The sequence below is a fragment of the Schistocerca gregaria genome, chromosome 6 (assembly GCF_023897955.1).
Source record: "Schistocerca gregaria isolate iqSchGreg1 chromosome 6, iqSchGreg1.2, whole genome shotgun sequence".
In the NCBI taxonomy this organism is placed as follows: Eukaryota; Metazoa; Arthropoda; class Insecta; order Orthoptera; family Acrididae; genus Schistocerca; species Schistocerca gregaria.
The window spans coordinates 447,683,209-447,707,884 of record NC_064925.1 but is presented as its reverse complement, the minus strand read 5'-3'; the positions used below and the strand labels follow the sequence as shown (position 1 = coordinate 447,707,884).

General features: G+C 40.6%; 1 protein-coding gene across 4 annotated transcripts in view; it reads left to right on the top strand.

The window, feature by feature from the left end:
* LOC126278021 (ubiquitin carboxyl-terminal hydrolase 20-like) overlaps nt 1-24,676 on the top strand; it is a 160,654-nt gene that overhangs the window by 11,844 nt on the left and 124,134 nt on the right. For all 4 annotated transcript variants that reach the window (XM_049977739.1, XM_049977740.1, XM_049977741.1 and 1 more), the window contains exons 4-9: nt 1,876-2,128; nt 5,052-5,305; nt 10,933-11,065; nt 19,642-19,834; nt 22,805-23,021; nt 23,105-23,245. In XM_049977739.1, the coding sequence (XP_049833696.1) occupies nt 1,876-2,128; nt 5,052-5,305; nt 10,933-11,065; nt 19,642-19,834; nt 22,805-23,021; nt 23,105-23,245 (1,191 nt within the window). The remainder of the gene's footprint in view (nt 1-1,875; nt 2,129-5,051; nt 5,306-10,932; nt 11,066-19,641; nt 19,835-22,804; nt 23,022-23,104; nt 23,246-24,676) is intronic.

Below are 24,676 nucleotides of genomic sequence, written 5' to 3'. Positions count from 1 at the left end.
AAAATATTTCAAAGTTTGGCTTCTTATATTTCAGGAACTAAAGGTATGATGATGAATGTGAAACTTGACATGTAGTAACATAACAACACAAGGTTCTCAAATATAAAGTCTTGTTTATGTACCACTTTTCAATACTGATTTTGCAAAGAACTGTGTTCTATAATATTCTCCAAACTAGGCCCATTAGAAAGTCCACTGAAAGAAGTGTATTTGGTTATCCAATGTGGAGCAACAGTGCTAGTTAATTTGTATCATAATTGGGCACAAAAATTGTGACATGAAAAACATGTGAACTTTGGATTTTTATATCTCTTAAATACGCACTGAACACAAAACTTGAAATGCAATAGCTCAGTTGCACAAGCATGTGGAATACAAAATTTTATTCACCTACTATTTTCCAGTAATCTACAAATTTGTCAAAAAGTTGACAATTTTGGTGAGAAAGTGAAAATAGTATTTATTCAACACCTGATTTACAAATACCATTTTCTTTTAAAGATTCAAAACAATGTGCTTTAAGTGCCTCCCCCCCCTCCCCGAACAGTCGTTTAAATTTTTAACATGGGCTAAAAATGCTACATAAATTGGAGAAAACTATCTTAAAAATCACATAGCAAATGAAGTTTTAACTTTGAAGTCTTTCGTTGATTAAAGGCATGATAAACATAAAACTTTGGACACAAGAAATTAGCAACATAAGTTTTTCCAATATAAAATATTATTCACAGATTTCGGCAAGCTGACTTCTTGTTCTCATTTCTGATGAATTCCTGAAGATGGCGAAAAGTGAACATGCTGAAATATCACACCTTCTGGACAATGCCAGCTTACTGAATGTCCAAGAAATATTCTAGGTTTTCCTAATCCGAGGAAACCTAAAATCGCATGTCAAGGACTAACATCACCACATAGTTTCATGGTTACAGCTTGTCTTTTCCAAGGTGGTAAAACGTAGATCCCATAGCTGTGAAACACTATGTGTAAACAGAAAGGGGGGGGGGGTGTCACTGCTGTCAGCTGCAGTGAGACATTAAGTGGAATCAGTGATTATGAATGAAAATGTGCACCAGATCGGGATTCAAACCGGGGCCACCTGCTTGTATGCAGGTGCAGCAACCATTGTGCCATCTGGGACACACCTTTTACATATCGTGTTTAGTAGCTGCGGGGATCTGTGTGGTTTGTGTTCTTTCGAAGGAACAGATACCACACATTCATATAATTGATAAGCCTGGCTGGGCAATGGATGCGCTTTCTTCAGTGTGAATGCATGAAAGACGCCCGACTGCCTGTGGGAATCTCTGAGTAGTGAATGGGAGCATAATGGACAGGGACTGCGGATAGGTGGCACTCAGTGGGTGTGTGTATCAGCCATGAGGCGTACCGAGATAGTCCGTGTCGTTGCAGTAACACTGTGTTCCGGGTGGCTCGGTGGTTACCGCACCTGCCTAGTAAGCAGGAGATTCCGGGTTCAAATCCTGGTCTGGTACACATTTTCACTCATCGCCATTGATTCACTGCAACTGACAGCAGTGATCCCCCTTCATTAACATATAAAATTTTTGTCATTTGAATTCTATGTATTTCACTCAATTCTTACTTTGTTGTTTACGTTGTCACATAACTATTTCCTCTGCGACGTATTGAATTTGTTGTCACATCTGTTTTTGTAATATTTTTAACAATTTTGCTTTCCCTTCATAAGATTCACTATAATTCATAAGAAGTGTTGTGTAATATTCTTGGTGTGTTGTGTGTAAATAGTTCTGCTGTTGCAATATCATGCTAGGTAAATATCATTGTGTTCTATGAGCATTTCAGTTTGAAAATAAAAGTATCTTTTTGTTTACTGCATTATGTAATTGGTTTCAGAGCAATCGTAGCCACTGTGTACACCTGAATTTATCAACGTTGCGTGTATGGTGCTACCTCTGTGAAACAGAAGTGTTACTTGAACTGCCAGATACAGGGTCAACACTGAGTTGCAAAGTTCCTCAGGTGTACAATGCACCATCAGTTCCTTCACCTGCTGGATCGATAACAGGAGGTCACTTTGGCGGAGGAGAGTCGGCTGAGAGCAGTGATAGTGATATCAGCAACCAGGAGGATGAAGGCAAACCCAGGGGTGAGATACATTTTACTCTAAACAGATGATAGTAAATGCTTTATAATGAGCGATATATGCTTCATATGTGTTTCTGTATAACAGCAGCGGAAATGTCTGGATGAAGCAGTATGTAAAATAAGGGAAAGGGCACTACTTGTCTGTAGTGGATTGATGCATGGAGCACAGAAACACTTAACAGAGAACAGCATTCACACTAGCTTTCAAGCAATAGCCCTTTTTCTCGCAGAAAAAGTGCACACATTCACACACACAACCTCACAGACACCCAAACGTACACTCCTGTGGCCATTGGAGGGAGTGTACATTTGGGAGTCTGTGTAGTTGTATGTGTGAATGCTGTTTTCTGGTACGTGTTTCTGTGCTCCATGCATTGACCTGATGTAGGTGAGTGGTTCCTTTCCCTTGTTTTACATACAGTGAAACCCTGCTTTTACACTGTTCAATGGACTAAAAAAAAATGGAGTAAAACTCAGGAAAATGTAAAATTTGGGAAATAACGTTTTATGCTGTAAAAGTTACGTATAGGATACCCCCTTGCACATTATGTATGATATAGGTACATAACAGGCATTAAATGACTTGTCAGCGACTTGTTTATTATCTAATGAAAGTTTATTATAATAAAAATCGCTGATGTAATTGGAACTGTTAACTGTCTGGGAAGTAGGAATGTTTGACTCAATTTCATATGTCATCATCGATGTTTTTGAAAGCCAGCAACTGTCATTCATTATTTAAATAATGAAATACTGCACTAGTTACGTATTTTTTCATGCTTAGCAAGACGTGTTTCAAGAAATTTTTCTTGTTGTCAAGTGCAAATATGTACATAAGTATTTTGTGTCGTGTTTCAATGTGTGTTGTTCTGCGTCTCTTATACTGTAGTCATCTTCTTCAGGTTTTCAGGTACTGTGCCTCATCAGTTATGCAGAAAACCACACATACACGCAAACTGTCACTCACATTGTTTGTTTGTTTGTGTAACATCACAAAAAATACATACGTATATACGGCGCTTGACAACAGAATAAATTCTCGAAACAAGTTTTGCTCAGCATGAATGAAATACATAACCTGCACTGTATTTAAACTAAAAACATTTGTGCATCACAAAGTGAATGATGGTGTTAACTAGTGCTCCTAGTGGCCATACACCAAAAAACACTAAATATGGTTCGACAAAGGTGTCACGATGATCACAACAATCACGAAACTGTGTTTGCGCAGAAGAGACAGTTTGGAAATGATTGTGATTGGCCACGGTATCTTCATTCGAACGAACCTAGTTACTCCAATCAGCCGCCACACCAAGTAGAGCTTGGCAGCAGCTGGAGATCTGGCACGAATTGTCCCATCTTTTACATGTTTACCAGTTCAAATTCACTAAGTAGAGTGCTGTGGTGTCAAGAAACATAACCAAGTAATATTTGTAAACACTACTGGACGGCCAACATCATGCCAGTGTCATTTTTTCTCAACAAACATTTTTTTGTAATACATAAATTGCGGGAAAATGAAAAATATGTTGATGCGAAATTGGGTGCAAATTAACGTTGTGGGCATAGGAACATTGTTGGGACCGATTAAAAAATGGCATAAGTGATGGGAAAATGTTAATTTTGGGAACGTAAAAGCAGGGTTATACTGTATATGTTGCTATAAAACACAATCATATCTTTGTCTGTGGACTGTAGTGATTGGTCTTATATGATAGAAAAATAGTTCTTCAGCAGTGATACTTGATTTTACAAAAAAAACGTAATAATATAATAATAATAATAATTTTGTAATGCTCAATGCCTCAGTGCAAGTCTTTTATTTGAATGCCACGTTTTCATATCACAACCTACCCCAGTTATACAAATGGAGAAATGGGACCTAAAGTTTAACATGGAATCTGGCTAATGCCATTATTGGGAAGTGAAAAAAATCTGTAGTCCGCCCGGGATTTGATCCCATGACCTTTCACTTTTCAGGTGCATGCTTTGCCACTAGGCCAACTTTTATTATTGCAACAAAATAAATTCAAAGTACTAATGTGTTATTTCCTTGTTACTTATGTCTGAGCTTGTATGACTAACAAGTTCTACTTTATATTATACAATAAGTTACCATGGCAAGAAAGCAAAATTCCATTTTTGTGTCTTTTACATCACTGCTGACTAGTTGATTCTTTCAGTAGTTTATAGTGCTCCTAAAGCAAAAACAGTGGGCTATGATCATGGGTTAACGACAGGGTAATGCCAGCATATAGTAATGCTTACTTTTCCTTTACATTCTTAATTTTGTTTTCCATTTCATTTGTGAGTAATTTCTTCTTATCCAGAGTGGTGACCTGGGACATGATGGGCTCCGCATAGCCTTCTTAGGAGCATTATGCTGCATTTTATCATTTGGTGTAGTTTTAGTTTTCATTGTGTATGATTTGTAAAGAATATACTCTTTGGTTTGTTTAATGTCTGCAAGGTAATGTCATTAGCTTTTCGATTAATATGAAACTGATGATATTACTTATCAGTTTGTCATTATATGACACCAAAATGCTGCTGTAAATAACCTCATGTTTGTAAATATGATTTCAGTAACATCATCTTAAATTATTAAAACTATAAGCAATCAAACACTAGAAAGTCCAGATTAGAATATCAACAATTATGAAAAGAATTGATTGCTATTCACCTAAAAGATGACACGATGACCTACAAACTGTCGCAACAAAAAGGCTGTTACACACTGTGCGCGCGTGTGCGTGCGCGCGCACTTAGTGTGTCATGTTTATGGTGATAAATAATGTAACCTTTTTATAATCATTGAAGCTATATGCAGCCAGTTTTAAAGCAACATGCCAAAGCTTTGATTGCATTAAGTTATCAAGAAAACTTCTGTGTCATTTCTAATATTGAAATTGTGGATTCCACAGGACTCACAGGTCTGCAGAATATCGGCAACACATGTTACATGAATGCTGCATTGCAAGCTCTGTCGAACACACCACCGCTGACACAGTTCTTCTTGGACTGTGGGGCCTTTGTGACAAGTCGCACAGGAACAACAGGTTCTGGTGATAAGAAGCCTGGTCTTTCACGATCGTACCACAGGTTAATCCAGGAGATGTGGCATTCTCGCCGTCCAGGATATGTTGTACCTTCTGCCATTCTGTATGGGATCAGAAATGTTAGTATTCAGTTATTACTGATTGAAATTCAGTTGGAGATTCATTCAATTTTGTTCTGTTATTCAAGGTGTGTTTGTGAGATCTCTCTTTAAATGCTGAGTAATATCAATAGAAATGTAGAGCATTTCATGCTTGCTTAAAATTTCCATTGGAACAAAAAGGTAGGATGCCTAAGTGAAATCAAGAGTTCACACTTTTGTAGTTATGAACTTTGTTCCACTTGAGGCTAGAAGGGTGCACAATCTAAAACAGAAACAGGTAAAAAAATATTAATGCTTTGGTGAAAGAGCCTTATTAGAACAGAAGAGAATCGAAATCAAATATCAGATATCAATGGGTGAGATTCTAATTCAGAAGAAATGTTTGGAATATTATTATAGACCAGGAAATTGACAACACACCTTAGATTATGTAAATAGGTATAAATTACATAAATTACAATGGGAAGAAATAGAAATGAAAAGGATAGGGGGGAAACAGATGAAAAGTAAGGCAAAACCTTAAATTACAATCTTTTGATGATGTCCTCTGATTTTGAGAAGTAATTGATTTATCAGTTACCAAAGGAGTGTAGATAGTTCTCCCTGTTTACAACACCAATCATGCCTGTTCTCCTATTTTGATTGCATCTGGGACCATTTCAAGACAGTCTTTGGTAGTTAAGAGCGTTCTCAAATTAACATTGAATAGAAAATTACTCTAGCTAATAAGGTAACATGTTTTCCATCATAATTTTAATTGGAGTAATTTGAAGATTTTAATTTATACTAACAGGACAAGGCTGGTAACTGGTGCCTCTACATACATCTGTTTTGGTTCCATGTTGCAGGGTTGGCGTTCTTCTCACTTGAGTAGTGGTCATTAATAGGAGTATTTGGCACTTAGCTTCCTCTCCTGTCAGTTGCGATTTGAAATCTCTACCTGTTCCTGTGTCCTATTTGATTTATCAAAATAGTTACCTGTGTTGCACAAAACATCTGAACCTTCTGCTATGTTGCATCAACGAATTAAACTGCCTACATAGCCACCTGCAATTGCAGTTCAGATTTGCACTTTGAAAATTAATGTTGAATGCCCATTTGCCTTTCAGAGTTTAGTATTTTCTCAGCTTGCTCAACTAGTGAACAAAATACACCAGTGTGTCCCTTTTTTGTTAATCTCTTATTGATACTGATAATCCACATGCCCAAGGCCACAAACCACACTCGTGTGGTAAAACTCCTTTTAACTGATGCCACTTTGGCAACTTGTGTGTTGATGAGGATAGAACGATGATGGAGACAACACAGCACCCAGCCCCAGCCAGGAAGCAAACCTAGTTCCCTTATGTGTCATTCTGCTGCACTGACCACTCAGTTATGGAGGCAGAGAATCTCACATTATGCGGTGTAGATGATACTATTCCTTCTATAGCAGATTAACTTTTTCTTTCACTTTGATCCTAATTTTTTCATTTCGTGTTTATCCTATGGCAAGCTTAATTTTTGCCAAAAATTGTTGTTCAAATTATAGTTTTCCTCTCTCTGGTTAATTGTTTTGTATTTCTGTTCATTTCTTTGCAAGTCAAGTGATGGAAGACACCTGCAGTGGCCCACTGCAGATTTTAAATGTATATACAAGCATCAGAAAAGGCTTTACATCACCTCGGTTCTTGAGAGTTTCGGAACCTGTACAGAAAATTGGAATAGAGATTAACATAAACATCATTTCTGCCCTTTTCGTTGCCCACGAAAACCACACATTGCATGTTGTACCACTGTACAGTGCGACCTTCAGAAGTTGTGGTCCAGATTGCTGTACAGACCGGTACCTCAAAACCCAGTAGCCCGCTTGCATAGAGGCATGCCTGTATTCATCATGGCATACTATCCACAAGTTCATCAAGGCGCTGTTAGTCCTGAATGTTCCACTCCTCAACAACGATTCGATGTAGATCCATTAGAGTGGTTGATGGGTCACATTGTCCATAAACAGCCCTTTTCAATCTATTCCAGGCACGTTTGATAGGGTAGGTCTGAAGAACATGCTTCCCACTCTAGTGGAGCGATGTTGTTATCCTGAAGGAAGTCATCCACAAGATGTGCACGATGGGGGCGCGAATTGTCATTCATGAAGATGATTGCCTCGCCAGTATACTGCCAATATGGTTGCACTATTGGTTGGAGGACGGCATTCACGTATCATACAACCGTTACGGCACCTTCCATGACCACCAGTGGTGTATGTCTGCGCCACATAACTCGACCCCAAAACAGCAGGGAACCTCAACCGTGCTGCACTTGCTGAACAGTATGTGTAAGGCGTTCAGCCTGACTGGGTTGCCTCCAAACACTTCTCCAACGATTATGTGGTTGAAGACATATGTGACACTCTTTGGTGAAGAGAACATGGTGTCAATCCTGAGTGGTCCATTCAGCATGTTGTTGGGCCCATCTGTACCATGCTGCATGGTGTACTTGTTGCAAAGATGGACCTCACCATGGACGTCAAGAGTGAAGTTGTGCATCATGCAGCCTATTGCGCACAGTTTGAGTTGCAACACAACGTCCTGTGGCTGCACGAAAAGCATTATTCAACATGATGGTGTTGCTGTCAGGGTTCCTCCATGTCATAATCTGTAGGTAGTGGTCATCCACTGCAGTAGTAGCCCTTGGGCGGCCTGAGCGAGTCGCTGTCGACAGTTCCTGTCTCTCTGTATCTCCTCCATATCTCAATAACATCACTTTGGTTCACTCCGAGACGCCTGGACACTTCCCTAGTCAAGAGTTCTTCCTGGCACAAAGCAACAATGCAGACACAATCGAACCGTGGTATTGACCATCTAGGCATGGTTGAACGACAGACAACACGAGCCGTGTACCTTCTTCCTGGCGGAATGACTGGAAGTGATCGGCTGTCAGACCCCCTCCATCTAATAGGTGCTGCTCATGCATGGTTGTCTGCATCTTTGGGCAGGTTTAGTGACATCTCTGAACAGTCAAAGGGACTGTGTCTGTGATACAATATCCACAGTCAACATCTATCTTCCAGAGTTCTGGGAAGAGGGGTGATGCAAAACGTTTTTTTGTGTGTATAGCTTTCACTGACTGTTTTCTGTCAAAATTCTTTTTTGGAACTCTTTTAATTCTGTTGGTAATTAATGAACGGGATGAACAGTTCTGTTTTCAGAATATCGTGAACCATTTCTATGGAGAATTTTCTTCAAGCTACTGATGGTCACACAAAATTGCTTATTCCACAGATAATGCACCTCATAGTTTCTTAAACACAGTATTACTTGCAGGATGTTCCCATAACCTTGTGTCACTGTTACTTCTCAGCAACTGTTTTGTTCATTATATTTCATGCAATAGGCAGATTCAGTATTGAGTCAGAGAAGGGTATGTTTTTGTATTTTTCCTGATAAACTAAACTAAATGCCGCCTGAACAGAGCATGCCGCCTGAACAGTTAAATTGTACGAGGGATGGAACTTGTGGCAACTATTTATCCACAACCGATACAAAAAAGTTATGTGTTTGCACCTGTTACTGTCCTTCAAAGTAGTCACCAACGTTGTGTAGAACCCGTTGCCAGCGCAGAAAGTGTTGCTGCTGCTTTTGCAAAGCTGGTCACAGGTGATGCACCAAAAACAAACAGTAAAATTGTGCATTCACGGTCTGCCGTGGAGGAACATAATGCATTAGGATAACACCATTAAAGTCGCACACGAGAATCACCATACTGGGGCTCTGACGCACTTTCGACTTTCGTGGCAACCCGTAATGCTTTGCGAAAGAAGCGGCGACACTTTCTGCGCAACCCACCTATCATTTTGCATGACAATGTGTGGTTGCCTACAGTGCAAGCTGTGGCTCCTCTGTACAGTCAATGGGGTGGGAAGTACTGTACCATCCACCATACTACCTGAACTGAAGTCCTTGTGACTTTGATTCGATTCCGAAGATGAAGAAACAACTTCATGGCATTCACTTCAGAACTGTTCCAGAGATTCGACAGGCAGTAGACTGCTCCATTCGCACCATCAACAGGACAGGCTCTGCTAACAGTATCCTATGCCTTCCACATCACTGGCAACGGGTTCTACACAACGCTGGTGACTACTTTGAAGGACAGTAACAGGTGCAAACATGTAACTCTATTGTATCAGTTGTGAACAAACAGTTGCCACTATTTAAGTTCCAACCCTCATTTTTCCTGATATAAGGTCTAAAACCAGCACTGTAGTCTCGTGTTACGTTAATTAGCAAGGCCCCGTATACCATACAACTAACTGCTTGCCTCCTCTTAGGATAGTCTGAAACATACCAGCAAAAATTGTGACAGATAATCATCTGTTTCTTGGCATCCACTGCTGGAAAAAGGGTTGCTCCGCAATTCATAATATGTAATAGTCTTAATCTGTACACATCCACGTTACTCTCGCACTTTTCTGATATCATCAATGTACCTTCCATTTGCTTATCATCTTTTCTTATCTCTTGAAATCCAGCAAAGAGCCCACTTTGTCCATCTACCGTCCATTCATCTGGCTACATGTCCCACTCATTTTGATTTCTATTGGATTAGAGTTGTAATTACTTCTTATCTTCCAGTCTGTTCTCTGATGCATTTATGTTACCTATGTTCCCTATGAAATCCCATTGCTTGCTTATTTTAGACACATTGGATCCTTCATTTTGAAAACTGTTTATTTTACCAAAAGCACTCCTGGTAATTTTGTGTTCTTTGGTTTATTTTGTTTAATATTAATTCAAGCATTGACTTTAACTGCCCAAATTTAGTCATTGCCTTGTTTCTCAAAAGCTGTTTATACAGTTTCAATTATAACTGGGGCAAATATTTTCTCCGAGTCCATAACTACCAGGTAACATGACAATTTATGCTTGTTGCTCTGTTCTGTAACTTCATCAACAGAAAATTATCAGTTGTGTTATATCCGTTTTTGAAGCTTGTTTAGTCTTTGCCTGATGAAAATCCATTGCCACTGCCTCCATGCAATGCAATTGGTGATACATGTAATGTATGCCTTGTAAGTTATGGAGAAGATGTAGTGGGATGGATAGTGTCTTTCTGTCTTGCCTATCTCCTTTCCATTGAAGTAGAAAATTTATGTCAATAAACACTTGAGCAGCTACAGACTTGTTCAAAAAAGAGCTTACATTGGCTAGACACTCACTGAGTAGGTTAAGATGACAGGTAGCACAGTAATGCAAGCAGAGAGAAAATTCTTCAAGCAGTAGAATATTTATGTAACTGTCTCTATAGGGCATGAGATGATCAGATACACAGATAGCGGATAATAATATTCCAGATGTAATACTGGTCAAGGCATATAGAACTATTTGTGGCAAGAAGAAAGCAGATGTGAGGAAATGATGTTTTTCTGATAGAAAGTTATAGAAAAGAAAGACAAAAAGTTTACATATAAAGGAAGTTGCTTGCTCAAAGTTATTGCAAATATTTTTATTTCCTCACAGGAGAATGAAGTACCCTTCAAATATCACTGTATAGGGAACTTATTACTCCAGTTCGAGTTTAGTTATTCTTTTTTTTAATAAGTAATTAAAAATGGCTTCAAAGAATCTAAAAGTTACAAACTTACATTTCGAATTTGCCATATTCAGGTACATCCAATGTTTCGTGGCTATCAGCAACATGATACCCAGGAATTCTTGCGATGTTTCATGGACCAGCTGCATGAAGAATTGAAGGAGCCAGTAGTGGATATTTATCCGGAGAAACCAGTTCCCCCTCATGGTAAGCAAACTTCTTAAAAAAAATACCTTTTAACACTGGGTTTGCTTGTAAGGATAATACCATTTGAAACTTCAGAATGAGTGTTGTGGACTGTGGCATAGTTTCCAGCACTTGTTGAGCAATAAATTTTACCTTGGGATTTCGGCACTGATGTGTGGTATGAAATTGTTAAGTTTAAGGAGTAAAAGTAATTGAAGGAGTTAAACATCAATAAGACATAAAACATCACTTGCTTACACCAAACATATACATCATTGGTTAAGATGGCAGAAAACTTTTTCAATCTAGAGGTAGAGGTACTGCCCCCCCCCCCCCCCTCTCTCTCTCTCTCTCTCTCTCTCTCTCTCTCTCTCTCTCTCTCTCTCTCTCACACACACACACACACACACACACACACACACACACACACACACACTTGTGGATATTATCTCAACTATGGTTCTACCTTGAGCAAACACTAATTCCTGTTTTAACACTCATACATGTTTTAGTAAAGTTTCACCACCATCAGAGGGTTCATTTATTTTATTCTTATCACATACTAATATTTATGTGGCTGTGTGATGTTCACAGTACAGCTGGTATTTTGCTCTAGTTTATCATTTTTTGTTGATTCTGCTCTTTCATTCCTGTATGGGGTATGTAAACTGTGCTTGCTAACACACACATGAAAAGTGTTTGACACAGTGTCCCATAGCAGACTGTTTACAAAGGTCAAAGGATACGGAAGTTTCTCAGATATGGGACTAGCTTGAAGATTTCTTAAGTAAGAGACTCCTGTACAGTGTCCTGCATGGCGAGTGTTTGTCAGAGACAAGGGTATCATCAAGAATGCTGCAAGAAAGTGTGAAATTACCACTCATATTTTCTATATGCATAAACGATCTGACAGATTGGGTTAACAACAGCCTGGGATTGTTTACTGATGATGCTGTAGTGCATGGGAAAGTGTCGTCGATAAGTGCCTTTAGAATGATATGGCGTAACTTACATAGAATTTCTATTTCATTGAATGAAATGGCAATCAGATAACACCAACGATATTTATTATGAACTCATACCATTGTCCCAAATTAGTCCTAACATCAATAATAAGAATTCCTGCACAACATCATAGGCTATTCCATCATGCGAAACATCTTTAATAAAAAAACTTTTCTGCTTCACTACTACTGAGACTGTGGACTACTATTTTCAAAATATTTTAAACGCTTGTAAAAAAAACATTAACTTTGGGATTGTGTATGTCTTGCTCTAATAATAGGTCATCAAGGTAACTAGCTTATACCACAAAGGCCGACAGCTGTTACTGATTCTCCATTCCAGTCCAGTACATTAATACATACTTCTCCATCTCAAGGATTGTGAAATATAATTACAACAGTCTTTGTGCTATTGGCAGATTCAGTCCGCTGAAATTGATGTCACATAAAAACATATAGCTGCTCGTAAACTGGTGTAGTTGGATTTGAACTTCTGGAGAGAAGTATGTAAATTTCCACTACTTAAAGATCAAATCCAGCTCCAGGTTATTTAAGGATAACCAGTGTCCCTGATGTTTGGGCAGATATCAGCGATAAACACAGGGTTCAGACCAATGAATCTGTGCTGTCCTTTACAGTTTAGAATTAGTCCGCTAAGATGATACGGACTCTTGGTTTGGGAGGAATATAAACTTAAGTTTGTTTTAAGTTGTGGGGTACATTTTTGAGGGCTTTTTTGTAAAGTAAACTATAGGTCCTAAAAACTCAGAAGTGGCTTAGGCACTTAGACACATTGTGACAACTTACACGAGATTAAAAACTTCATAATTAACAATTTTAAATTTTGTGCGGAATGAATCACAGTTCCTTGTCCTAAAGGAGAATGCAAGCTTTCACTGTCTGCCACCAGGAAGCAGCTCTGACTGGCTCACCCGATTGGCACCAAGATTTGCTGTCCCTAGACACAAGTGACACTTGGGGCAGTGGTGGGTTACCAACCTGACTGTTGGGCCATATGGTCTGACAACCAGGAGTGATTGTTTGGGGTGCCATTTCTTTTCATAGCAGGAGCCTTTTTGTTGTCATCCACACAACCCTACAGAATAGTGGGAAATTCACAGCATTCTGCACCCAATTTTGTTGCTCTTCATGGCAAGTCATCCCGGGCTTAACATTTCAGCAAGATAATGCCCCCCCCCCCCCCCCACACACACAATGCACACAATGAGAATTTCTAATGCTTGTATTTGTACTTGCCAAACCTTACCTTAGCCTGCAAGGCCACTGGATTTGTCACCCAATTGAGAATGATTCTAGCTTTATGGACATCTACACCTTACTGCCCCATTTGGCTCATTCGTTAGTGGTGCATCATTTGTGTGTGTGTGTGTGTGTGTGTGTGTGTGTGTGTGTGTGTGTTTTGAGAGTGTCTTTTCTCAAACATGCTTCTGGCATTTATAAAATTCTTGGCAGTAGATTATGTCCAAGAAATTTGAGAGCCCATCTTCACACATTATTATGATAAATCCTGTAAGCCACCCATTTCTGTCATTGTACTAAGGTTCACCCCAACCCAGAACTGTACTTCGGTACCCAGCACTTGGACATAGTTGGATAGTCCCAATTTTTGGAATTTGTCATTGAGAAAAGGCTGACATGATTACCCCATCTTAGTCAATAAAGACTAGCTGCATGTGAAAACTTCACTGTCTCTGCTTTCTCTCACTCACCTCTGGGGATGCAATCATGTTACTGTACTCCATATTGACCAGGCTCTGAACTGTGATTGCTACGTTTACAGATCAGTGACAGCATCAGCTTTGAAATTACTGGACATGGTGCATCTTTGTAGTGTAAGAGTGGACCGTGGAGCTGTCTGGACTAGGCCCGAAAACAGTCTACTTACCAAAGTGGGAATCTTACCTCCTCAGTTCTGATGGTACAAACACTTGCTCACTTGTACAATCACTGTAGGATAATTTCCAAATCATCTGTCTTACAGAATTCATTTTTCTTAGGGGGACATTAACCCCATGCTCCCTCCCTCCACCATCCTCCCCTCCTCTCCCTCCCCTCCCACAACCCATCTCTTCCCCTCTCTCCACTCATCCTCCCCATCTCCCCCTAATTCCCCCTCCCCATCTCCCCCTAATTCCCCCTCCCCATCTCCCCCTAATTCCCCCTCCCCATCTCCCACTCCTTCCCCCTCCCCATCTCCCACTCCTTCCCCCTCCCCATCTCCCACTCCTTCCCCCTCCCCATCTCCCACTCCTTCCCCCTCCCCATCTCCCACTCCTTCCCCTCCCCATCTCCCACTCCTTCCCCCTCCCCATCTCCCACTCCTTCCCCCTCCCCATCTCTCCCTGCACACTGTCTCCATCTCCCTCCTCTCCCCTCTCCCCTCTCCCCACACCTCTCTCCCCCTCTCCCCACCTCTCTCCCTCCTCCCCTCTCCCCACCTCTCTCCCTCCTCCCCTCTCCACCCACATCTCTCCCTCCTCCCCTCTCCACCCACATCTCTCCCACCTCCCCTCTCCACCCACCTCTGTCACACCTCCCCTCTCCCCTCGCCTCTCTCCAAACTCCCCTCTCCCCTCACGTCTATCACTCATCCCCTCTCCCCTCGCCTCTCTCACTCATCTCTCATCTCCCCTCACCTCTCTCTCATCTCCCCTCACCTCTCTCACTCATCTCTCATCTCCCCTCACCTCTCTCACTCATCTCTCATCTCCCCTCACCTCTCTCTCATCTCCCCTCACATCTGTCCCTCATCTCCCCTCTCCCCTCACATCTGTCCCTCATCTCCCCTCTCCCCTCACATCTGTCCCTCATCTCCCCTCTCCCCTCACATCTCTCCCTCAACTCCCCTCTCCCCTCACATCTCTCCCTCATCTCCCCTCTCCCCTCACCTCACTCCCTCATCTCCCCTCACCTCTCTCCATCTCCCCTCTCCCCTCACCTCTCTCCCTCATATCCCCTCTACCCTCACCTTTCTCCATCATCTCCCCTCTACCCTCACCTCTCCCCATTCTCTCCCCTCACATCTCTCCATCCTCTCCTCTCACCCCTCTCCCCTCATCACTCTCCCCTCATCACTCTCCCCTCATCACTCTCCCCTCATCCCTCTCCCCTCACCCCTCTCCCTCGTCCCCCCTCCCCCCTCTCCCTCATCCCCCCTCACCCCTCTCCCTCGTCCCCCCTCACCCCTCACCCTCGTACCCCCTCACCCCTCTCCCCCGTCCCCCTCACCCCTCTTCCCCGTCCCCCCTCACCCCTCTCCCCCGTCCCCCCCTCACCCCCTCACATTATCGATTTGCAGAATGAACTACTGAGGACTTATGAATGGTACATGTTCTGGCAGTTGATCCTCAGCCTAAATAACTGTAACATACTAAACATACCCGGGAAAAGAAATCCCTTGCAGTAAAACTACACTGTCTATGACAAATTACTGGAAGCAGGTAAGAATGAATAAGTCGGTGATACTTAAAGTACCCCACACATGATCAAATGACTTCTGGCAAATTGATGTACATATAAATTTGTTACTCTTGTCACAATGAAGTATCTGCTACTTATGGCTAACAGCTCAGTTGTTTCTGTCTGGTTCCTTATTCATGCTAGTATTCAGAAGAACAAACTGGTTGATTATTTGGGTAGAGAAATGATTACTCACCCAACATGCGCTTTGACGATCCCAGTTGTGGATTTGCAGGTGCAGCTAATACTTCTGCTTATTCAAAGATGGAATAAACTCTGCACTGTTAAAGAGATTACACATGCTTGGTGTTCCTTCTTCCTCCTTTCCTCACAGAAGGAATCCACTGTCATACATCGTCTCTGCATCAGTCATACAAGATTAACCTGCACTTTTATTTTAAGCAGTGAATCACCCACATGTTCTTGTAGAGCCACGCAGGCAGTAGCTCACTTCCTGATGGAATTCCCCCTCTTAGCTCTTCAAACCAGGTGTATACTTCCAGGTTATTTGCCTCTCTCTCTCCATAAACTATTTATGGAAAGTTAAACTGGTCCTTTGTTTCCTTCAAGAAAGTGCTTTTTATTCTCAGATAAAGCCTTATAAACCACCTTTTGGAGCAGTGTTGGGGTGGTTGAGATTGGGGGTGCCTACTGCTCACACTTGGCCCGGGGTCTCTACCTCCTCTGCCAGCTGTCTTGACTTTGTTTTTAATTATTTTTCAAATATGATTAGTCCTTTTTCTGCCATAGTATATTTTTATTTTTTAGAAGTGCCCATTCGTACAGCACTCCATCATACAGCACTTAAGGAGTTGTTATCCCTGATACTAACAGTTCAAAATATTTCTATGCTTCCAAGTGGTTGGGTTATGTTCCCATTTTAACACTTTCACCATATCAAATCAGGGTTGGGCATCTTCCACCTCATGGTGAGCTCCAGGTGACTCCCAGCTGTTTCCACCCATCAGTCAACTTCATTGTCTCTGTAGTTCCACTACATGCCCCTACCCTGTGCTGAAAGTTTCAAGTTCCACATTGAGTTATGACACTACAGATTTTTTTATCTGGTTTGCCGAATCCACATGTCTTCCTGCTTGTTTTAGTTATCCTTTGTAATCATTGTTACATCAACTGCTTCATGGTCACTGATACCAGTTTCGATGTGGACGTCCTCAAAGAGGTCAGGTCTATTTGTTCAATTAGATCCAATATATTTCCATCATGAATAGGGTTCCTAACTGTCTATTCAAGGTAGTTTTCAGAGAAATCATTTAGTAAAGGTTCACGGGATGTCTTGTCATGCCCACCACTAATAAATCTGTAATTTTCTCAATTAATTGTTAAAGTCTCCACCTGTGATTAATGGATCCGCGCCTATAGCTGAGTGGTCAGTGCAGCGGTCTGTCATACCAAGGGGCCCGGGTTCGATCCCAACTGTGTCAGAGATTTTCTCTGCTCAGGGACGGGGTGTTGTGTTGTCCTCATTATCATTTCATCATCATCAGTGGAAGACAATGGGAAACCACCACTGGAATCACTTCCCTAGATACTCATGCGGTGGACCTCTCTGATGAGGCTTCTCCCATGACAAGACCTGCTGTAAGGCAGAACACAAAGTTAGTTAGTCTAGTGTGATTGAGGAACTCGTGCAAGTGAACTGAGGTTTTCCCTAAAGTCGTCAGTCACTTCAGGAGATGAGTGTGGTGGACGATAGAAGGATCCCATTATCATTTTATCCCCACCCCTGAGTCTTGCCCACGCACTCTCACATGCAATTCAAATTTCTACATTGGTGGATTTGAGTTTCTTGTCTACTGTGACAAGTACTCCGTTTCCATTTCCCATTTACCTAACCTTTTGATATACATTCAAATTTCTTCCAAAAATCTCACTGCTATCTGTTTCAGGTTTCAACCAGCTTTCTGTACATAGTATTATGTGATCTTTACTGCTTTTCATGAACGCTACAAACTGTGGCATCTTGTTATGAATGCTTGGGTAGTTTACCATTAGGATTCTAATACTGTCACCTGTGAGAGGCATTTCTTTCGATCTTGCACTGATACTTCTGGGTTTCCTACTACAGCTATCATTATCTGGATTGGATGGAGAGTCACCTAGTCTAAAAAAAAAACCTTGTGTGCATGCCACACACAGTCAGCTACCTGAGTGGCAGCCTCTGGTATGTAGTGCACACCTGACCTTTTTCAGATCTATATCGCAAGTCCAGGAAGCCGCAGCCTGTCTTGCACAGAACCTTCAAAATGTCTAGTTCAGTTCTTCCACTCGACTCAGAACCAAAGTGCTCTAATCAGTTCCGGGGACAGTGCTGCAAATTTTAAGCTTCATTGACACTTCATGTGCAATGCTGGTCTGTTCAACTTCTCTGTTAGTCACTGGAATGACCCAAGAATGACATCGGAGCCCAGATGACAGGCATCATTTGTTCCAACCTGCACCACAGTTTGCAGTTCGTTGTACCGTGTCCCCTTAATATCTGCTGGAATATCTTCTTCAACTTGTTAAATGAGGCCCCCAGACATACACACTGAGTGCACATGGTATCCTTTCCTGTCCCTTGCTGCCATTTCTCTAAGGGGTACCATCATTCTCCACATGTTTGAACTGCCGAAGTTTAATGGACCCCTACCCTTTTATGTTTGCCTTCTCCTGACACTGGTCAAAACAGGTGTCCTGAAAATAGGTGAAGTGAATCCCACTGACTCAGTTTCAGTTTCACTGAAAGGCAGCACCTCAAACTAGCTGGTTAGCAGGATCGGTACCACATGCTGAGTCTTCCATGATCCACATCGACCCCGTACATGTAGATTAGTAATGACAGATCGTGTACTTTCTGCAGAGGAGACAGGATCCACAGGAGAGGATAGTACTTGAGGTACCTCTGCTACAGGTATCACAGGTACACAACTCTCCAGAGCTCTTCCAGCACACCGATTTGCATTAGCTGCCAATCGTTGACAGTAGTCGGGGCAGTTTCCAGCTGTTTACATCAACTAACTCGTCCTGTTTTAGAGAACAGCATTCACAGTGGAGCTGCATTTTGGTTGGTGCAATGTGTAGCAGGGCTTTCAACAAATAAATTTAAATTAATCTTCCTGATTATCTTTTAATTTGATGAGCTAAAAAGCTGCCAATTCCCTATAAGAATTGAAGCAAATACACAAAATGAGATTTCCATTAAGGCAGTACACAAACCTGTGGTAAGAACTGCTGGTTTCCTAAAACGATTTGATGTTCATTATAGTTGTTAGCAAACTTGAAAACAGAGTTAATTTATGATAAACACAGATAATATGTATGGCTACTCCTTTTTAAGGAAAACTAGATGGAACACAATATGTTAGTTAGAAAATCTGCTACAGTGATCAAATCACAAATGTTGATTTGCTACAAGTTGCTTGTAGATTCTGCAAAGGACAATGGTAGCTTCTGAAAATTCACAGAAATGCGCGTTTCTGTCCTTGGTCCAAAAGCCAATGATCATTCTTTTTGAACATCAAATAAATCACTCCATTTCCACACTACAATGACAACTACACTGTCTTGTGTCCCCCCAGACGTACTTTATATACCCACCACACTTGTGTTTCCATGTGCTGCCTATGAATGGTTATTGCATGTTGACGTCAAATATAGTCGGTGGTCACATTAATGTGATTGGACTGTGTAATCTTATCAGCTGTGCAATTATTTCCCATCTCTGGCATGAATATTATTCTTGGTGCCTCATTTTTACTACTACTGAATATTATCATATTTCAGTCAGATTTCTAGCTGTTTTACTAACTTCAAAGGGAGTAATCCATAATCTAGGGACTAACGTCCTTATTGTTTAGCCCCTTAACTTCCAACCAAGCAACCAACTCCTCCTGTAGCAGTACTCACAACATAACATTTTTACAGTGAGGATTGTAAAAGTCAACAGCAACTCTTAAATTCTTTGTTAGAGTATTATCTTTTTTTCCATCCATGAGTGCCAGTATTTAACCAGTCTTAAATTGGTAGCTACTGTTCAACATTTAAAATGGTGTTTGTGTGTCATAAATGCAGAATAATGTTCCCAGGTGCTAATTACTGTTTTGTTTGAAACAGATGACAATCAGCACATTAGGCGAAATTCCTTTGAAGACATTTCTGATGAGGATGATGAACATACTGGCGGTAGAGGAAGTGGAGGCGGCGGAAACTCTAGCCAATCTGAAGCTGAATATGAAACATGTGATTCAGGTGTGAGTGAGAGGTCTTCATTAAGTGACGAAGGGGAAAGATCATCAAGCAAAAACAGGTATGACTTTCTGTCAGCAGTTTTTGTTTGTGATGTATTATATCTCATGTATAAGTATTTGGCGCAAGACATCCAGAAAAATTTCAGTAAATGCCCTGGTGAATGAAATTTCACATTTTTGTGAGAAAGTTTGTTGTTTCATATCTGTATTTGTTTTATAAAGTTAAATTAATATTTCTAGTAATCTGGTTGGTCTTGGGTATGGGTTTCAACAGGTATCTCAGAATATGTAAGACTGGTCACTGAGTGTATAGAAATCACAGTCTAGTAAAGTTAGTTACCCTTTGACCAATATCATCACTCACCGGATAGTGGAGCTTGATTATTAAATGTTTCTTTTGTTGATGACAGAATAACCTCCTGTGAGGTACATTATTAATACCAAATAAAAACTTGGCATGCAACTGTTATCTTTAATCATTCAAAACAAACTTGCATTACTGTTCATTACCCCATACATTTATGCTGATTAATAGCAACTCCTGTGGTTGTTACAACAAAAATTTACACCTTCTGGTCCACAGGGCCACTTTGTCTTCAATTTAACCAGTAATTTGGCGTGTCAGGTTTTGAAATGGCCACTCAAGATTTTGAGAAAATGCCAGTTCTGACTGTTCCTAAAACTAGTCTTCCAACATCTTTCAGCGAAGTAATTCAAAAGAATTTTACTTTCAATTTCTTGCCGATTACTTGACATTTCACTAAGAGAAAGCATTTATGGACCTAAGTATTTTGGATAATATGTATCAGTTATCTGTTTGTTACTAAAAGACCCACAATAGTATAGAAATTTGTGCTTCTGAGCATATAAAACTTGTTACACACATTTTGTCTCCAGCACCAGTCCTCAGTAGTAAGAAAATGGCTTTGTTTATATGATTAAAATTCTGGCTGGTACATTCTGTTTCATTGACACTGCCAATACTGTTGCTTTCTGAATACATTTTTTCAGAATCTTATCATGGAGGTATGTTTAGTTCCTCGGGTCACCTGACTTTAATCCTATTAGTACTGAGTGAGTCAGAGTATCTTGGATCCTGTTTTGACCTGTCTTCATGAGTTTTTGGCAGCATTGAGTGAGCTCAAAGCTGGATGATACCCGGATGCTCTTGGTGTATCAAAAATGTTGTGTCATAAAATGCCATAGCAGATATTTCCTTAATAAAATGAGAAATGCAAGTTCTTTTTTGTCAGTGTATGTACACTACCCACCACAGCTTGGAAACACAAAGTGATTGTGGACAATGGAAAGGGAATGTATTATAAAATTGAATTTTATTGTCTTGTAAATGTTTATTAAGCTCAAACTGTACTTAGGTAAATGCAGATATAAAATATTAAGTCCTCAAAATAGTCAGCCTTTGCTTTAATCACTGCCTTGCACACTCTCGGCATGTGACAGGTCAAGTTTGCCAGGTTTCAGTTGGAATTAGTCTCTCTTCTTGCTGCTGGACCTCCCACAGGCGTGTCACACTCATGATTCCCCATTTTCAAATCATCCTGTCCACCTTGTCCCATAATAACTCAATTGGGTCACAATCAGGGGACAGGGGAGGCCATTCTACATTTTTATTATTATTTTTTTATTTTTCTGAACCTCTGTAGACTTCACACACTTTTGATAAAAATGGGACGTATGTTTTGGATTGTCATCTTGCTGCAAAACGAACCTTTTTCCAATCAGACGCAAGCCAGATGCCGTGGCTCATTTCTGTAGAATGGCATAATAATCCTTTTTGTTCATTTTTCCATTGATTTTATTGCATCTGAAAGATCCCCTTACAATCACAGAACCTCTTCCATGCTTCACACTTGGAATTATGAACTGAGGGTTCAAGCATCCATGGAGTAAATGGAATATGAATTGTCGGTGTTTACTTCCAGATATTTCAAACTTGAGTTAATCAGTGAATAAGTTTGTTTCCCAATTCACTGCTATCGGATGTGCTATAGCCCATTGAATCCTTTTTTTCTTGTTAAGAGGACACAATGATGGTTTCCTTGCTGCTAGATAACCCTGGAGGCTGCCAATTGCAGTTTCACTGTTGACTCACTCACTGGTGTATCCCAAGTTGTGTCTAGCTCAGCAGTCAATTCTTGTGCAGTTTTGAATCTATTATGTTTATTGGTCACTACCAAATACTTTTTTATTGGTCTCTACCAAATACTTTTCCTGGTGTTTGATATTTTCCTGGATGCTTCTGAACAATGACAATCATCATAGGTGCCTATATCTCGATACCAGTGTACAGTCTTAACAACTCCACTGATGGAAATCTTTAATTTCTTTGATATTTATTGGGCAGTATTGCCTTCTTGGTGCAGAGTGATTATCTTTACCTGTAAATCATTAGGAATCTGGCAATTTGCAGCCATATTCAGTTTCTTTCGCTATATGTACCACATGCTTTCGTGGCATGTTGAACTGCAACTGAACAGAACTATAAACAACTTACCCACACACAGTCGTGCTGCCTGCAGGCGCCACCTGGCATGTTTAGTGGAAAGCTTGGACAGGTAAAATCAGTTTATATAAAACTGTACCATATCAGTGTGTAGTTATTTATACAATAATTCCAGAATGAGATTTTCACTCTGTAGCGGAGTGTGCACTGATATGAAACTTCCTGGCAGATTAAAACTGTGTGCCCGAAAATAATTATCTGTACAATATTGAAAGTGACATAATTAATTGTTATTTGAGCATACTATTCTGTATTCTAACCAATAACTTGAGTAGATCACTCCCACCTTGCTACATTGTAATAGGCAGCGTGATGTTTCAAAACTTATTAAGAGTAGTGTATAATGTGTGCATCTCACAGCATGATAGTGATAGAAAGCTTGTACTTTGACATAACGCAAGTGAAGCCTGAAGGGAGGTAATATTCATTTGTTGAAAAGAAACTTGCACTTTGTTCAAATAGTAGTTGTGAAGTAGTATTTGTTTTTTAATTCAAGGCTCTACAGTATTCACAGATCCAGATCTCCATCTCCTTCTGAACGTGGGTCACGTCTGTGCAAACCTACTTCAGCAGCTTGCAATCGTGGGCCTTCCTGTTTGCCGTCTTCTGCTCCCGGGCCTGGAGCGTCACGCAAGAAACACCCCGTTAAGCACCGGAGTATCATTTCTGATGTATTTGACGGAAAGCTGCTGAGTTCTGTGCAGTGCCTTACATGCGATAGGGTTGGTACATGAAGGTGGTATGTTATTTGTGTACTTAGTGATTTTGTCTATGTGTATAATTGTGTGACCTTGGTTTCTGACAGATATCAACACGTGTTGAGACTTTCCAAGACCTATCATTGCCGATTCCAAGCAGAGACCACATTCACATGTTACATCAAGGCTCCTTAACTCCACAGAAAGGAGGACTCTCAGCTTGTTCTGATGTCTACACAGGAGACCAGGTGAGGTCATTTCTGTCAGTAACAGCATGCTGCATGACTGTATTAATGAGACTCAAGACAGGAGGATGGGCAGCATTGGTTGTGTCTTGAGTTTAAATGTTGGAACTCTGTGATGTCAAGTGGTACCATGTGTGATTTTATTTATGATGAGTCATCACGACTTGGATGTAATTGCATTGAAGATGGATATACAGTAGCAAAAATCGATCTGCAATAGAAACTTTAAAATTTACGGCTGATGCTGCCCTTCCTTCTGTATTGGATCACAGACCTTTTTGTTACTCATCTCAAGAAAATATTCCAAGATTTCAGGAACGTGCAGCTTTGTTTTATATAGGAATCGGATAAATTTAAAAAACTGTGCAAGTTGTTCTTTTGTAATTACATAGTAGAATAATAAAATTCTGCGTGTTTTAGCCAGTGCTCTGTTAGGCTTCCTCTTGCATGTTACCTAGGAAAAATTGCCCACGAAGTATAGCAGGGCGCATATAAGAAGGCCACTGAGTGAAGCATTCTGCATGGGCAGAGAGGGAAAATACTTTGCGACTTCCGCATTGCTGTCAGCACTATGCTGGCAGCTGACTGGGCCACAAGCAGTCGAGCACACCTAGTAATAATGTTAATACATTTGCCCATTCCGGTGGATAAGCTGTGCACCTGGTCAAGAATATTCTACTTACACTTTAATTTCACATTTTAGCCAGCCAGTGTCATGCTATTTTCATGGTTCCGACCGGTTTTTGTTTTACTCGTTTTAATAATGTGTGTGCAACTACAGAAATAATGTGGTTTTCATCCTCACAAGCAACTCCTCTTTATGAGATGAAACATCATTGGAGGCGGTGTTATCTGTGTAAAACTGTATAGAAAGCAACTGCAATACTGTAGCCACATAAATGAACAATACCCTCCCGATTTTATAGACAGCGGCATTGTCTGCCACCACTTCCAAGTCACACGCACACGCACACACACACACACACACACTGCAATTATTTAGACTGCGCTAGTGAAAATGTTGTGCCCAAATGAAGATGATAGCAATGTGAATGGATTTTAATAGCAACATGACTCTACAAAAATTACAAATGACACTCTATTTGCAAAAGTTTACCTGGACCAGCCAAACCAGGTACATAAAGAATATATGTGGAACTAAGCAAGAAAACTCCCATTGATCAGTAAGTAATAACACTGAAATATGTCTAAGTGAAAATATAAACAATGTACTCATGTTGCCCTACAGTGACATTAATGTATTTTGAAATAATGCTGTCTGTTGATCATATACTCGGTTGGGATGTAATCAACCCACAGCTATTACAGAGGTCTAGTGTGGGAAGTAATTATCATACGGTGGCGAAACTTGGTAGATGTGCTAATGCACTAATGCAAAACTGATTTGATTTACATTGGGGAGGGGGGGGGGGG